The 17,452-nt window shown below is 42.3% G+C and overlaps 1 protein-coding gene across 1 annotated transcript in view; it reads left to right on the plus strand.

Moving 5' to 3' along the window:
* Positions 1-17,452, plus strand: part of MTF1 (metal regulatory transcription factor 1) — an 81,517-nt gene that overhangs the window by 52,446 nt on the left and 11,619 nt on the right. The window contains exons 3-7 of the mRNA XM_082245359.1: positions 4,693-4,824; positions 7,120-7,193; positions 7,280-7,401; positions 9,701-9,778; positions 11,531-11,633. Of these exons, the coding sequence (XP_082101485.1) occupies positions 4,693-4,824; positions 7,120-7,193; positions 7,280-7,401; positions 9,701-9,778; positions 11,531-11,633 (509 nt within the window). The remainder of the gene's footprint in view (positions 1-4,692; positions 4,825-7,119; positions 7,194-7,279; positions 7,402-9,700; positions 9,779-11,530; positions 11,634-17,452) is intronic.

Here is a 17,452-nt window from a genome sequence, read left to right on the forward strand (position 1 = left end):
TTGTGCATACAGTGTTAATTACGGGGTATATTTAATACGCTGTTCTGGACATCGATAAACAAAGTGCACATTTTTATTGGTAGATGCAGCTGCATTTAATTTTCATATCTATAGTGCTGCGTTTAGATGTGTACAAAAAAATAATTGCTGTACACATGAGCCCGAATACTTTGTTTGTTTGGACCAGCTTGGTTAAAATGAATTCTTACCATGCCAGAACAATATAGCTGCTGGGAACGCCGGAATACACTGTAGTAGCATTTAAAGGTCCTAAAGGAGTAGGACTAAAGTCCTCAGATGCTGAAAATAGTCTATGTATTCTGTGGAGAGGCGGGTGGATGACGTCACATTCTCCACCTTAGCCAATCAGAGAACACTTTGTATTTATTAAAAAAAAAAATAAAAAATACAATAATTGCATAGGTAACTGTGTAAGCGACTCCCTGTTTTTGGTAGCTGAGGGGAAGTTGCTCATAGCTCCCCAGGGATTAAACAAAACTTACTGTTTTTATCAATGCTACTACAATGTATTATGGCTTCCCCAGTATCAATACTGTTCTGGCATGATAAGAATTAATTTTAACCAAGCTGGCTCAACCAAAGTATTTACTAAGTGTCGGTTCACACTTGTGCAATGCAGGAACGCTGCGAATATGCAGCGTGTTCCCGAATCCGCACATCTGGCAGTTCACACTGCCATATGCGATACTCAGGGGGTGTCAATTAAAAGTTTTAAAAGTTAACGACACCCCCAGTTGCGATCACATATCGCAGTGCGATCTGCAAGTTTGCACAGAATCGGATCGCACAATTTTGAACCACTGTGCGATCCGATTCTGATGCGGCTCAAAAAAAGCCTCATGTGCGAGTTTGCTGCGGATGCGCTGCGAATTCAGCCATACAAAGTGTATGGCTGAACTCGCATCCGCACATGAGATCGCATACAATGAAGGAGCAGTGCGCTCCGAATTGCATGCGATCTCGCAAACCGCACAAGTGTGAACCGGCACTTAAAGTGACAGAAAACCTGGAGCAGAATAAATTTCAACATCCACCAGGTATAACTCACAATACAGTGAAAATCAATTCACAGACAAGAATATCTCCAACACTGCTGGAAATGATGAATATGACAAATGCAAATTCCTTTTCTCAAAGCTGGCCCAAACAGAGTGTTTAGAGTTACAGGAAACCTGGAGCTCTTCCTTAAGCACGTGGCTCCACTTCTTGGAATCTGCATTGTGTTCTTATTTTTGTGACCATTTAAAAATCTAGAAAATGTTTATTGGTTAGCTAAACCTTCTCACTATCCCATAGCTCCCCCCTGTTGCAGCAGCAGTGCTGTGGTTAAATTTACTTAGCTGTCATGGGTTTCCATGTACCCCAGGGCCATAGTCCCATTCAGACAGTGCTGTCTGTGTGTCTAGGTCGGCGATGATGTTCTGTATCATCCTGTACCAAGTTTATCGTTCTTGGCTGTGCTACAGCCAGCCGCCCTCTTATTTAGAAAGGAATAAACAGCTAGTCATTTCTGACATGAGAGAAGCTACAGAACTACTGTGGGGGAAAGTAGTGGTAAAGAGTTTGTGCAGTTTATAAAGCTCATTTTTGGGGTATGTCTGTCTTTGGCCAGGACCATCTTCTTACTAATACATTAAGTACTGACTCCACTCCAAACCCAACAGTATGTGTGGGTTAAGGGCCCATTCACACTAGGAACTGCATATGAATCGCACAGGAACGCTGTGCGGTCCTTGTGCAAGCCACATGCAGTTCTCTGCAGTGCGAAATTGAACTACACCAAAAGTAGTGCATGCTCTACTTTTGGAAACAGACTGCAACCAGATCGCATTGTACTTTTGTACCATGTGATCCAGTGCAGGAAAACGCACTGGATCACACAAGGGAGTCGGCAACCTGCATTTGGGGTGACTCCCACACTGACACCTGCTGAAGATCACAAGGACAGTGCAATGAGAATACAATGCGGGAAACCAGCATGGAACGTGGGTCTCCTGCACTGGATTTTAAGGTGTGAACAGGCCCTCATGCCTGTAAATGATACTTTATTCCCATATCTCCATTCACCAGTGAACGTGAAGATGTTTCCATGTTTGCACATTTGCTGCCTTGCTGCTTTTTTTTATAGGTCAAAAGAGGTTGCAACTAAAGTCCATAAGAAATTTGCCCCTTTTGCTGTTTGCTCCCGTGACACTGGCACTATAATTTAGAAAAGTATATTTCCATTCACATAAACCCATATGGGAAAAATGAAATAGCCAAATAACTATTAGCAGCACAATTCCTCAATCTGTGCGCGATAACCGCGTAATACTCAACACGCAAAAAAACTGTGATCATACATATGCCCTGTGAATGTAGGACAGGCAATGCTGATGATAATACAAGTGCATATAGTACCTATTGATGTGCAAAATATACCATAATATAAAGTGCAGCAACTTCTAGTGCAAAAAATGTCCAAATATATATAAAGTGCAACAGCTTATAGTGCAAATAGTGTCCGAATGCTTATAAAGTGCATCAGCTTAAGTAATGATTGCCAACAGCTTAAAGTCTCTTCAAGATACAGCAGGACATAAATCCTTTTCACAGGTGCAAAAGTGTAAGGTGCTGTATGCCAAAAATGAATAGTGATGGTGACACCTTCCGTGGAATAGGAATTTGGGAAGAATGCACACTCACCAGACATTGTTGATCTCTAATGCCATATGGCAAGAAAGATCAAATAAAGCTTTAAAGGGATCATCTAGATCTGCAATCCAGCCGTCCGTGCCTGGAGCAGGTTGGTCCTGATAAACTGAAGGGATCTTTTTATTGCGGACATTGTAAAGCCTGCTCGTATGTCCCCATGGTCAAGGAGTTTACAAATCTTAGGGGATAGCAGGAGAGCTCAGGGTGGTGTGTTTTCGGCTTTGTAGGAAGGTAGAAGTTAATTAAAATATCCAGAGTTCAGGAGCTTTTAAAATGACGCTGCATGTCTAGTGGCCAGCCAGACAGCAATGACTCTTAAGAGTTCCAGCGCATGTGTATGCAACAATGTCTGACAGCTACTCACATGTATTAGCTATGGTCTCAGGATGTGCACATCCACATACCACAGATGTGCACAGGATGTGGTCTGGCTGGCCACTAGACATGCAGCGCTGTGAAAAGGATTTATGTACTGCTGTATCTTGAAGAGACTTAAAGCTGTTGGCAATCATTACTTATGCCGATGCACTTTATAAGCATTCGGACACTATTTGCACTATATATATATATATATAATATATATAGACATTTTTTGCACTAGAAGTTGCTTCACTATATATTATGGTATATTTTTCATATCAATGGGTACTATATGCACTTCTATTATCATCAGCATTACCTGTCCTACATTCACAGGGCATATGTATGATCACACTTGGAGTTTTTTTGCACATTGAGTATTACATGGTTAGCACGCACAAATTGAGGAATTACGCTGCTAATAGTTATTTGACTATTCCATTTTTCCCATTGATCACCCCGAGGGGTTGCAGCAGCAGCAGTCTTATTCATTTAACATTTTGTAATTAAGTATTTGGCGCAAGTGTTTTATTACATAAACCCATATGTTTTCTTGTAACGGGAAGTAGTATACATAACAACAGACTGTAAGCGTTCAATTGGATGTAAAAGGCATTTTTTATTTTAGTTTTGGATAGTGTTAAAAAAGGGTTAGAATCTCTGTCAGGTTTTTATTGCTATGTCTCCGCTGGGGGGAATCACCCCTCTAGTTCTATGTCTCTATTGCCACTGAGACATAAAGTGATGGAAAATTAAAAGTTTCTCCGTTGGCGCCAGAGCAAGAAATTAGGAAAAATCCTTCAGATGGGACACTTGTTGCAATGACGGCTCTGTAAGATGAACACTGTAAGGCTCCATTCACACTAGTGCATCTTTGGACACATCAAGTCGCAGCCCATAGTTTTCATTGGCACTCATTCTGGTTGATGCAGCTTTGAAAAGGTGCCTGCACTACTTTGATATGACGTTTGATACAATTAAGTGCCAGAGAGTGTAAAGTCATGCCCCAAAGTTGCATGATTTCCATTGTGACTTTGGAGTGCAACTTTACACTCTCTGGCACAAGTGTGAATGGAAAACGACAAGAGAAGGGCCCACTGACCTTGTGCATTACCACTAAAAAAGTTTATTAAAATCAAAGAAGGTAGCGTACAATATACTAACAAACATAGGATATGTAAAAGCATGTAGGAAATAGGGACTGCTCCCTTCCAGGACACTTCTCTACTGCTGGATAGTGTGATGGCGTCCTCACAACCTTGTATGGCTTACGCGTTTCGAGAGAGAACCCTCTTCCTCAGAGCCAAAGTTGCCAGAAGTGTGAATGGAGCCTTAGATGAGATTTCCTTTTGCATTTTGGGGATAGGACAAGAAAGAAATGAAAACTTACTTCCCCAGTGAGATACAGACAACCAGAGATGACCTGACAGGGAATTCTGTACTCTTTCTAAAACTAAAAGAAAAGTTTTGGATTTAAATACACTTTAATTTCAATGTATGCATCAATATTTGGAGGGTGAGTATTTGTGTTGCCCATAGAAAATAGTAATTTTTCATAGGAAGTGTATAAAGCGGAGCCTGTTTAATAAACTGTTCTTTTTTTTTTTTCTTCTACAGATTGAGGGCTCATAAAAGACTTCATACCGGTGAAACATTTAATTGTGTGACAGAGGGCTGCAGCAAATACTTCACTACGCACAGTGACTTACGGAAACATATTCGGACTCACACCAGAGAGAAACCTTTCAGGTGAGTTTTTTTTTTACACCGATCAACATTTAGGAAACACTGTCAATTGTGCCATTGCTATGTGTGTGCATTTTTGTGCATTCATAGAGGAAACTGTTTAAAAGGATAAGGTCACTTATGCAACATGTTATATGTTCCACCTATATTTAGGGTGGAACATGTTCCAGCATCTGCAGCTCTCCCCCTTCTGCCCCTCCTCCCTGTGACAGCAGGCTAGGGATCTTCTCCCCACACCTAATGTCACTATTTTGGAAACATCACCGCCACGGGGGCTTTTGCTCACATGGTCGCATCGTTCATTTACAGTTTCCTGTGAATAAATGCCTACAAATACACTCAGCCATCTACTGATCACGTGTGCACATTATTTTACCTGCAAAAAAATTGCAATTATTATTTATTATTATTATTTTTTTAAGGTAAACCCATCCTTTAAAAAAAAAAAAAAAAAAGACAGGTGTGGCGCACAATATTTGGAGCTTTTCTGTTTCAAGTATTTTTATTGAAGAAGAATGCAAATGAGTAACAACGTTTCACATACAGAATAATTAGAAAAGGTATAATAAAAGTGCAATCAAAGATTGGTAACAGAGTATAATAAAACAACTGTAACTACAGATAAATCTTGAGGGTTGGTAGACAAGGGGCGGTAAGATGGGTGTTCATGAGAGAGTGGTGACTGGCGCTGCCAACCCACAGGTACCCCGTAAAGGGAGCTCGCTGTGCCTAGGCAGGGAGGCGCAACCAATCAACTGTTGTACTTTATAGGAACAGTACCCAAGTTTACAGTACCATGTGGGAAGGGGCAGGGGGGTGAGAGGAACCTCACGGGTATCCAACCAAACAGGAGAAACATGGGTTACAGACAGCCAGAATGAGGGAGTAGGTTGAACACGGTAACCATTAAGCTGTAGTTAAAATCACAAGGCAGAACCAAACTGAGACGTTGTAGGTGCTACAACATATGAATGCAGAAGGGAAGAAGTAGGGCAGGGAGGGGGGGGGGCGACAGGGAGAAGGGGGTAACGAGGGGACAAGGAGAAAGGGGAAGAGGGATGGATGGAGGGGGGAAAAGGAAGGCAAGGACGCCGGGGGGGCCAGTACATAAGGAGTGGAGGTATTGAAACCCCAGATATGGTTTAGGGCATCAACAGGGAGTTATCAAAATTGGGGGGAAGAAAATTGTCAACCCAAGGTTGCCAGAGTCTATCGAATGTCTCGACTTTATCTGTCAGGATAGCATCAATTTTGGCGTGAATCATAGCGTAGGTCAGGGGTGTCCAACTCCATTTAATCGCGGGCCGCATCAGCATTATGATTGCCCTCAAAAAGGGCCGATTGTATCTGTAAGACTAGATGTCAAGAGCATCCCCTACCCTTACATAAGACGTCAAGAGCCTCTCCACCATCAGAAGTTGAGTCGCCCACCCTCACTTACATCACAGTGCACCTCCCTTACCTTGTGCTGCTGCTGGAAAGAAGCTGGAGGCATTGCTGGAAAGCAGAAAGTATAAGGTCTAGAGGAGGACTGGAGCTCTCCTGCAGCTACAGGAGAGGTGTGAGGGCCACATAAAATGGCCTGGAGGGCCGGATTCGGCCCGCGGGCCTTGTGTTTGACACCTGTGGCGTAGGTGATTCAGTGTTTCACTTCAGGTAAAGGTAGGTTGGGGATTTCCACGCTTTCGCAATGGTTTGTTTAGCCGCTGTTGTGACCTGTAGGAACAGCTTGTGTTGGAATTTGTAAACGTTATCTGGCTTTACATTCAAGAGAGCCAGGAGGGGGTCAGGCGCGATTGGCTCGTCCGTCAGGGTGGAGAGAATATGGAAGACGGCCTGCCAAAACTTTTGCACCAATGTACAGGTCCACCAGATGTGCATGTGTATGCCTGTATCCAGGCAACCCCAAAAGCATGTTGCAGAGTAGGAGGGTGAATATTTTGCAATGCATGCGGGTACTAAATACCATCGCATTAGCACTTTGTAGTTTGTTTCCGAGGCTATTATATTTTGTGAGGCCGCTTAAGTTGTTTGCCAGATTTTGGACCAGTCTTTAACATCTATGGAGGACCCTAGATCTTGTTCCCACTTAGTAGTATATGCTGGAGGAGTACGGTCAGGGGAGTCGGTCAGTCTGGAGTATAGCAATGAAAGAAGGCCCCGGGTATGTGGGTCATGGAGGCAATATTTGGAGCTTTAACAAGCAGTAGCTCTAATATAGGTTGAGTTGTATGTGCCTGTTGATATTTTGTGGCTGTACAGTCATTGTATAATAGGTTTTGTTATTGTTCCTATCAGATGTGATCACGATGGTTGCGGGAAAGCGTTTGCAGCCAGCCATCACCTGAAAACACATGCTAGGAAACATACTGGTAAGTCAGTGCTATTCCTGATTCCTTCACTGTAATATTGTAGGGAAGACAAATAATGATTGCAGCATTTTCATTTGTTGTGACAGGGGAAAGACCGTTTCATACCAGCGATGGATGTGAAAAAACTTTCAGCACTCATTACAGCCTGAAGAGTCACATGAAGGGGCATGATCTTGCTAATTTAGAAGATGCATTCCCAAGTCATGAGGTGTGTGAGGTATTACAGTTTTTGATTACAGACAAGCTTTGCTTTATATAGAAAACATTTATTATGCATACCATTGTCAACATGCTATGCATATATAGGTATGATTATCATGTTTTTATTGCATTTTTAAAAAATATTGTGGTGTAAAAATAAGGTTTACAGATTGTGTTGTCTTTAAGCATAATACTATTGAAACATTATGGTTGGAAGGTTGAGAAGGGAGGGCAGCAGTGAAAATGTGGCTCCTCTCTAAACCTGTTTGCTTGCAATCCATTTTCTAAAGATCTTGACCCACTGTTTCCAGGTCTTGATTTCCTCATTAAACAGACGCTGTCACTTTAAGGGGAAAAAAATCTCCTTCCAGATATGAAGTGCCACAGGTGCCCACATATACTGTACCCCAAACAGCTTTTAGCCCTTCCTGCTTCTTCCAAATGCTGGGCCTTTCTGACAAGCAAAGCTTCAGCACCTCTTGATAATACTTCTTGGCTTTCACGTTTTTGCCTCCTGCTCAGTCACATTGGCTTGTGGGGCAATGCATAATAAATAGTAGTGATAGGCCAACAGGCATGTTAGGGGTGGCAGACCAACCAGCCTTCAACATGCATGCACTTTATCATATCTGTCATCAGATATTTCATTTCCTAAAATGACCGTGTCCATTTAAGCACTGCCTCTGTTGTATGCCAGAATATTTTTCTATAGAAGTATTGGAGGAATCTTATGACATAAATCCTGGAGAAAGTGTTCAGTGTAAACCAGTGGTGTCCAAACTTTTTTCAAAGAGGGCCAGATTTGATGAAGTGAACATGCGTGAGGGCCGACCATTTTGCCTAACATTTTTTGGACCATTAAAATTAAATGCAAATTAACTAATTTGTTCAAAGTTTATTGCAAACGGCATACTTTTCATTTTGTCACATGGATGACAAATCTAAACAGGTGTTATGCCAGTTATCATAGAGAGAGCGCTGGTCCTGTCATACTAGCACCAAATTTATTTGTGTTTTTTAGTGCTCCCTTATCAGGCTAAGGCCTCGTACACACGATCAGATTATCGAACGATCTTGCGTCCGATTTTTGTTGCATGCTAGTCTCATATGGAAAGTGAAGAGGTTACTTTCATAGAAAATTCCCATATGACAGAATTCTACTTCAGAAGTGATGTCGTGTTGAATTGTTTTGTATGTGTTCTTTCATTTCTGAGCATGCCTAGTCTTGCTATTACGATTTTTTTTCGGACGATAACTGAACTAAATCAGACGTTGTGTTGACGTATGATAAAAATTTTATAGCCTGCACATCCAGATTTTGTCGTCCGAAAATTCGTTATCTGCTGTTGAAAGCACTATACTAACAATCTGAAAATCGGCAGATCGTTTGTTGGATGAAATTTTACTTCCGATTTTCGTATCGTGTGTACGGGCCTTAAGTCTGAGGCCATATTGAGCAAGGGATATAAAGCTGGTGGGGATGGGCGGTGGATGTTAACATTTAGTGTATTCACAAGTAACATGGGTGTTGAAAGATCCAGAGATCCCAGTTGTCCTGAGCAGCGCTCTGGGATTCACAGTGGCCACAACAATAGATTTTTCCAAATTATCTGTGGGGCCATATTAAAGCGGTCTGGGGGCTGCAAATGGCCCGCGGGCCTGACTTTGGACATGCCTGGTGTAAACCATCCAAAATGTTTTGCTGGAATTCTTTTTACAATTTCTGTCATTAGTTTATGTAAATTTGAACAGTGGATTTGCTCCACTAAATATACAGTTAATTACCTTTTGTTCTATCTGTTTATTAAGGCCCCATTCACACTTGTGTCAAGCTGGTTCATCTAGATCCAGCTATGTCCACAAATGCCTCAGCCAATTGGGAGAGAGAGTCCCGGAAGGCTGAGACACAGCAGTGGCGCCATTGGCTCCCGCTGCTGATAATCAGTTGACTAATCAGGAGAGAGGGGGCGGGGCCAAATGACAGTGCTGTGTCTGAATGGATATACGGAGTGGCAGCTCGGCTTGGGTTCCCCCATAGCAAGCTGCTTGCTGTGGGGGCACTCAACAGGAGGGAGGAGTCGGGAACATTGGAGAGGGACCCAAAAAGGGGAGAATCCGGGCTGTCCTGTGCAAAACCACTGCACAGGTAAGTATAACATGTTTGGTATTTTAATAGGAAAAAAAAAACAGACTTTAAAATCACTTTAAGCTTCCTAAAATTCCTTGTGATGAAATGGAACCGAAAAACCGGGTAAAGAAAAGGTCATGATCATTCACAGACTATTGTGGTGTTTTTCTTTTTTCAGGATACAAAGGATTGGCTCTGTCTAAGTGATTTAAGTACTTTATCAACTGAATCTGAACTGCGAGAAAATGCTAATGCAGTAAGTATCTGTGAGTGAATCTTGTGCTGCGTGCAGCATTTTATATGCGTTCTCCAGGCAAAGCAGAGAAGTGCATGCTATGAAGGATATTAATCATTACCCGAGCAGCACAATGAAAACATCAGCTCAGATTTGGCTTGCGGTTTTCAGTGCATTAGTGTGAAAGAGGCCTAAGAGACTCATACATCAAACGCAGTCTCTTACAGTCTGTGTTGTAACCACAGTATTGTTTAAAAGAGATAACTGTTTTGATTTGTTCTTTTTTTTTTTTTTATTATTTAAAATCTAACTTTGTAACTGGCCCCTTTTTAAATGGGGTCGTTTGGTCTAATAAGCAGGGATTTGTGAATGGGTCACCTGCTGAATTGGAGCAGAAGGGGACATATGTCCTTTTTGTGACATCCATGCCTGTTCAGTTTTTGTCTAATTTACAATACAAAGCTTTCTGGACCCATGGAGGGACGGATGAAAACAGATTTGTGAAACAACATAAGATCCATGATGTTTAATTCCAGAAAAAGTAAAAGCATACATAATTTTTCCATTTTTTTCCCCCTGGACTTGGATGGACTTGGAAGTAATTGGATAACATGCACTAGTATGTTTGCATCAGGCTGCCCATTGAGCAGCATGTGGCTTTCCATCATGTCCACAAAAAAAAACCAGAATCATTTATGGGATAAATGAAAACCTGAAAGATGGAAACATTTTAGATCTGGAGGTTTTCTTTAACCACACAATACAAACATATTTTTGCTGCACATCTATTGCAGATACTTAACTCTGAAATAATTAAAGTCTAACTCCAGCCTACATTTTGTTTAGCTTCCTGGACCTGCAATCCAGTACTTTAAATGACAAACTGCAAGATCAGAGATATTCTAATATTTATAATAGCTATGATAGATCTGCACTCCCTACTCTATCCATTCTTGTTAGCTGCCGTATCAATATTTTTGTTAAAAAAAAAACTATTTAAAAAAAAAATCCCTTTTTTTTCACTGGGGCGACCTGTCAGGAGACCTGGTCGCCTGACATGTCGCCGTAGGTCGCCTGCCATAGAGAAGCTGTAGACCCGTTCTAATAGGAGCGACACAAGTCGCTCCGATTTAGAAAAAGGGTCCGGAGCTTCTTTGGGGCGACCTGGAGTGCCGGCCGCTCCGAGGTCGCGGTGCGCACCGCGACTTGTGAGGTCGCCCCGGCAAGTAGCGTCGCCCCAGTGTGAACGGGGTCTAAAAAGTTCATACAATGTATGAACATTTACATTGCATCACTTTCAGTTACAGCATGCCATGATTACACAACCTTTTGGTTTGTGAATGTGTGAAGGGGAAATTGGATTTTTATTTTTTTAGATATCTATTTAAAAGAGAGCAACTTAAGATAACCAATCTTGTGTGTTTGGCAATAGGCACTAAAAGATGGTCAGATATGTAGTCTCACTCACCCACCCTCATGTATCTTTCCAGTAGAAAGCTTTCCGAAACATGAAAGGTTGTATAATGCCATATGATGCCATTGTTTTGTTTAGGCCTATGGAGAGATGTGGGGGTGGTGATCTGTAGACGATTCCGCAACTGACTTCCACAGCCAGGGACTAGGGAATGGCAATTTTGTATTCATGACAAGAAAGAGGTACTTTATCTCCAAATCTAAAATAACTTTATAATGATGCCATGTGCCCTACTGAGTCATTGAAACATGAATTTTATTGATCGATCCACATTTAAGCTACCTTTTCTCTTGTTTTAGAGTCCTGGGCAAGTTCTGGGCACTTTGTTGCATCAAAATATCTTTGAATCAATGTTCCAGAGTCCAGAAAATACAGAAGACAGTGATATTGGTCAGCAGTCAGGTATAGCAAATTTACATGTTATGTGATGGAATTGTACAATTAAAAAGTCCTGTTTGTGTGTCACTTGTCACCAGATGTTATGTAGTCCATCCAGGAGAACTCAGCCAGTGCTGACATCACCATTTGGGGCTGGATTTCTGTCAGGATCACCATGTATTTTGCAGAACTTCTAATGATTTTCCGAGATAAAAAAGGGGTTAAATGTTTCTTTATTGCAGAAGTTCTAGATGTTTTCCTGATTGTATAGTACAGGACACAGGCTTCTTTAAATCGTTACAACTAGGTTATTTGCAGCTACCTTGAGGTGACTGGTAGGACACTGGCAAAAAAAATAAAAGGTTGCTACTTATGTGGTGAGTACAAAGGGCAGAAGTCCTTTAAACATTCATTCCCGTAGTGCTGGTTACTTTTCCCCTATTACTGCCTTCTACCCTTTCAGTGGCGCAGTTTTTACAATCCACGATGGCTAGGGATTAATGTCACTTTGGTGATATTTGGGTACTTTTCTGGAGGGTGGCTGTGGTGGTGCTGTTTTCTTGGCTGCTGCTTCTAGCTTGTGGTCTTGTACTGGGCATGAGTGAACTTGGTTTGACTGAGCCTGCATAGTTGAAAGCTCACACTGCACATGCATCACCTTGTTTTTTCTTGGGGGGGGGGGGGGGGCTTCTGTACATGTGCACTCTGCCTCTTCCTCTATAGTTGGGGAAGGTGGAAAAGTAGCACTCGATCTGTAGGGTTATCTCACAGGTATTGCGGTCTTTAAGTGTTGGTATTAATGTAAATTATCTGGTTCATGAGCAGGCACTATCTACACCCCAGAGGATCTCCATGGTCCCCTTGGTTTGCAGTGTAATGTAACACAAAATGGAAATTGAGGCGCCACACCACTAAGAGGTCAGATTCAATAAAAGTCAGGGGAACAATCCAAGCAGTGGCCAACGCATTTCAGGAGATCCAAGACCACCCCCTTCATCAGGGCTTTATAGACAACAATATAAATAGGCTAGAACAGAATTGGACCTTTTTAAAAAATGTTTGTTCTATTGTGATTGCAACTGCAGGCCTTGTCAGCAGCTGGTCTTGGTAGCCTTCCTTTTCCTCTTTGAATTTAGGATTTCAGGATGCCTGCCAAAAGACATCTCAGGGTTATGAATCAGACTGGCACATTCTTAGCTGTTTACTCTCACTTTTCCTGGGTTACAGCGAGGCATAAGCCCCCCCCCCCTTCCTGCATCACTGCTTCAGAGGTTGTAAATACCCCACCGGGAATGGTTTATTCACACACACGACAGACCATAAATGGAAAGACAAGGGTTCAAATGGGCTCAGTAGTTCAAACTAAACCTTTAGCTATATTGGGGAATCTAGTACAGGACCCTGATGTCCTCTCCTCTGATGGCTACCCCTAATCTGACTCTCTAGATTCCTCTGGTCTCATCCTTCCTGCCTAGAGAGAAATTTTCTGTCACAATGTCAGAGTTCGTAGATAGAATTTTTAGCTTTTTTGTGGCCTAAGGGTACAGGGGCCACAGCTATGCCCCTTCTACCTCCTCTCTGACTCCAGTCTTTTGACTTTGCCCTAAACCAGACTTGGTACCAGAGAAGGAGGTATTTTTTTAAGACAAAATCCTTTCCTTTTGATGCACCTGATCAGGATAATACACCTACTACAGAAATCTCTCCAAAACTCAAGACTATTGCTAAGCTGTTTGGGAATGTATGCCCTTGTTTAGTCTACTTGCCCTATGGTATCTAGTATGGGGTCGCTAAAATTCCCTACACTTCCTAAGACCTTCCTGGTTCACTTGCCAGTTGAGTTTGTCCTATATGTAGACTGACCTAGAAGTTTTGTCCAACAATTTCCCATTGAGGAAAGTTTTTTTCCTTCAGAAGTGGAAAATTCCTGTGATAGATCTGGCCATTTCCTACTTTAACAAGGTTAATGACATGGATTGACGGTGTACTGAGCCAGGGGCGTAACTACAGGGGTTGCAGGGGTTGCAATCGCTACCGGGCCCCATGCTCCAGGGGGCCCGGTAGCAAACCAGTGGGTGAACTTCTAGGATCTCAAAGGTCACACTTGCGACCGGGCCCTGGCATTTCACCACTGTGGGGAGGCCCCAAGATTGCAGGAAGGGGGCCCACTGCAGAACTTGTGAAAGGATCCTGATGCGGGACCATAATAAAAGGCCATGCAATGAGATTAAAGAGCCCCAGGATTAGTGGGAAGAGCCCCGGGCTTGAAGGGAAGGGCCCCGGCCAGGGGTCTGGGGGGCCCTTCATGGTTTCTTGCATCGGGGCCCTGAAGGTTCTAGTTACGCCTCTGTACTGAGCTGTATGTATATTGCATACCTCCTGCTCCAGGTGTGTCTCCTGTTCTATTGGCTAAGTCCCGGTTCACACTTATGCGATGTGGGAAGGCTGCGAATTCGCAGCCTGTTCCCGCATCGCAAACCCACATCTTGCAGTTAACACTGCCATATGCGATACGCAGGGGGTGTCAATTAAATGTTAACGACACCCCCAGTTTGATCGCATATCGCGGTGCGATCTGACAGTTTGCACAGGATCGGATCGCACAAGTGTGAACCACTGTGCGATCCGATCCTGATGCGGCTGGAAAAATGGGTCCTGTGCATCTTTTGTGTGGGTGCAGTGCGAATTTCAGCCATACAAAGTGTATGGCTGAATTCGCATCCGCACATCCGATCGCATGTAATGAAGGAGCAGTGCGCTCCGAATTACATGTGATCGCCGCACTCGCAAGAGTGTGAACCGGCCCTAAAACTCATTCTTCAGATGTCCTTTCTGTTAAAACTGACTGGGAGGTATGGTATGGTATGATTGCTTTGCAAATCACGATGTACAAATTGACCCTGGTGAATTTGTATCTCCCGCCTCCTTTTCCTCCTTACCTCTTGCATAAACTCTCACTCCTGGCTCTTGAATCACCAAGCGGTCCACTCCTTTTTATAGACAATTTTAATGCAGTGCCTGACCCAACCAGAGAATGTTTAAGGGAGATTGGTAGAGTACAATAATGGCTCCTTGACCAGTTACAAACTTAACTCTCACTCATGTATAGAGATGAAGGCATCCAGATATTTGTTTATTCTCCAGTCCCTCAGATACTTTCAACACCATGTCTAGAATTTACTTCCATTGATATCTGGCACCACTTTCCTACTCGGACATCTCCAATTATTGCTCTGGAACTTCATCTTCTTCTCCTTATGGGTATAGGACTTTGGCGTTTTCATTCTCAAAGGCTAGAAGACCAAGGAGTAATAGAGGCCTGTACTAAGGCTATAGGGGACTTCTGGCACCTCAGTAATGGTACTGTTCCTCCTTCCTCTGAATAGGAGGCTTTTCATGCGTCCTTACGTGGTACCTTTATGTCCGTCATGGGAATTTTGCATAAAAAAAAAAGGTCTGGGTACTTAGGAGCTGTAGTCAGCTATGCTCCAGTCATCCGTACACTTCTGATCCCTGACACACACACAGATTTGCTTTACAAATGTAGAGCATTTAAATGTCACCTTTTGGATCTTACCAGAAAGAAAATGCAAATATTTGAGCATGGTAACAAAGCGGGCAACCTCCTGGCATATTTGGCCTGGTCTGATTATGCCTCCACTTCCATCCTCTTAATTCTGATTTCCACAGGTACTTTAAGCATCTTTTTTTCCTCTCTGTACAACTCTATGGTACAATATACTGACAAACAAGGCTGTGATTACTTGGGGACTGTCTCCTTCCCTCCCTTATCCCCACAAGCATGGAGAGATCTAGACAGCTCCATATTGATTAAGTTAAATTTGCCATATTGCAATTGCCTTCCCATAAAACACCTGGTTTGGATAGCTTTCCAGCTGAATGCTATGTCAAATTTATATCCCTTCTTCAGCCCACACCCCCTTAAAACTTTTGTTGCAGCTCTGGAGGCTGGGGTCCTCCCACCCTCTGAGAGGCACTCATTGTCCTTAATTTAAAAACATATAAACACCCCACTAGGTGTAACCATCCTATTGTTTAATGTTCTGGCAAAGGTCTTGGTTAATTGTATAAACAAAGTGAGTGCACACCTGGTGGACAGTGACCAGGGGGGTTTCATTCTTGGCAGATAACTAGAATGAATAATCGTAGGCTTTTACAATACCTCCATGCCCAATCTCGTACATGGGTAATAGTGTCGTTAGATACTTGTAAAGTCTTCAACAGCGTTAAATGGCCTTACCTGATGTGCTTGTTGCAACTCTATGGATTTGGCCCTTCATAATTGCTTGGATCAGACTCCTTTATACCAATTCAGTGGCGAGGTTTAGCGTAAATGCCCATATTTTCACTCCCTTCCAAATTCACCATAGTACGTGGCAAGGATGCCCACTTTCACTGCTATTGTTTACTTTGGCCATTGAACCCCCAGCCACCCATATTCCATCTGTATGTATATTATATACAGGCCTCAGGTGCCCCTGAATGCCCGTACTACTATATTGCACACCTCCATCTCTATTTTCCTCCGGGCACAAAAACGTACTTTTATCTTGACCGCTGATCGTCTTCCCCAAATAATCTATTGTGGTCTAATCTTTCTCCCCCTGAATTACTTTCTGTTTCTAACACAGAGATGGTCGTCCCAAGGAGTTATATATTTTATATTTAAATAAATTAATATATGTTTACTACTCTGCATTAATTGCAGATTCTACAACTAGATACCGAACAGCCCAGCCTAAGTGGTCCCTACCGCTCCTTACTGATTCAGATTGGTCTGAATTCAAGGAAACGTACAACAACTTGGTGATCTCCTCCAAAGATAGGATTATTCAACTGAGGCTGTTCCACCACAGTCGGTTGCACAAAATTGGCCTTCACCCAACTTCTGAGTGTTTTCAGGGCTGACTTCCTATGTTGTTTCTAGGGCTGTCCCTTTGTCTATAATTTTTGGGTACAGACCAATACTTTCACCTCATCAGCACTGGGTCTTACCTATATATGGCCTCCTAAGAACTGTTTACTAGGTATATTTGGTGATATTTCTATTCCTATTTCTAAATACCCAAAACGCTTGTTGCAAATCCTTATTTTCAACAAGAAAAAGACAATTTTACTGGAATGAAAGGGTTCCTCCTTCCCCTCAATATTTGGCTGCAAATAGTTAATGCTAGCCTACCACTATGTAAGCTGACTTTTGAACTCTGGAAAACCCCAAAAATGTTTGACAAGATGTGGGCTCGTGGGTTTTAGCCCTTTTACTCTAGTTTCTCTAGTTCTCGGATGTTAAAATTTGAATGTACTATATATCTTCTTATACGATGTATGTACAACCTTGTTTATCAGCAGTATCAGGTGCGGGCTGAAAGCCCCTTTGTGTGGATGCCTGATGTCTGTATTTTAGTTTCTCTCGACTGTTGAATGTATTTGTACATGTGACTAACATGCTTCAATAAAAAGTATTGAAAGTAAAATTTGAATGTAACTTGTCTACTTTGCTGACTTCTCACTCGATTTGATATATTGCACTCGATACAGGCCCTGACTTTTTCTATTACCGTTATGTAATAATGAGACATGAGAGATAATAGTTAGCTATGCGGTTTTTTATTTCTTTTGTATTGTCTTCATTGCAAAATCTATAAATATATCTTTAAAAAAAAGTGCTGCAAGTTGCTCTCTGTCGAGCTCTCCTTGAACGGTTTATGTGGGTTGTTGATTTGTTGTGTTTCCTTGCCTGCCCCTCAGTTGTTCTGTACTGTACAATCAGGAAAATGGGATATATGACTTACTAGAATCCAAATTCTAGAAATCCATTTCAG

The sequence above is a fragment of the Pelophylax lessonae genome (assembly GCF_965119305.1).
Source record: "Pelophylax lessonae genome assembly, chromosome: 2".
NCBI classification, from domain to species: domain Eukaryota; kingdom Metazoa; phylum Chordata; class Amphibia; order Anura; family Ranidae; genus Pelophylax; species Pelophylax lessonae.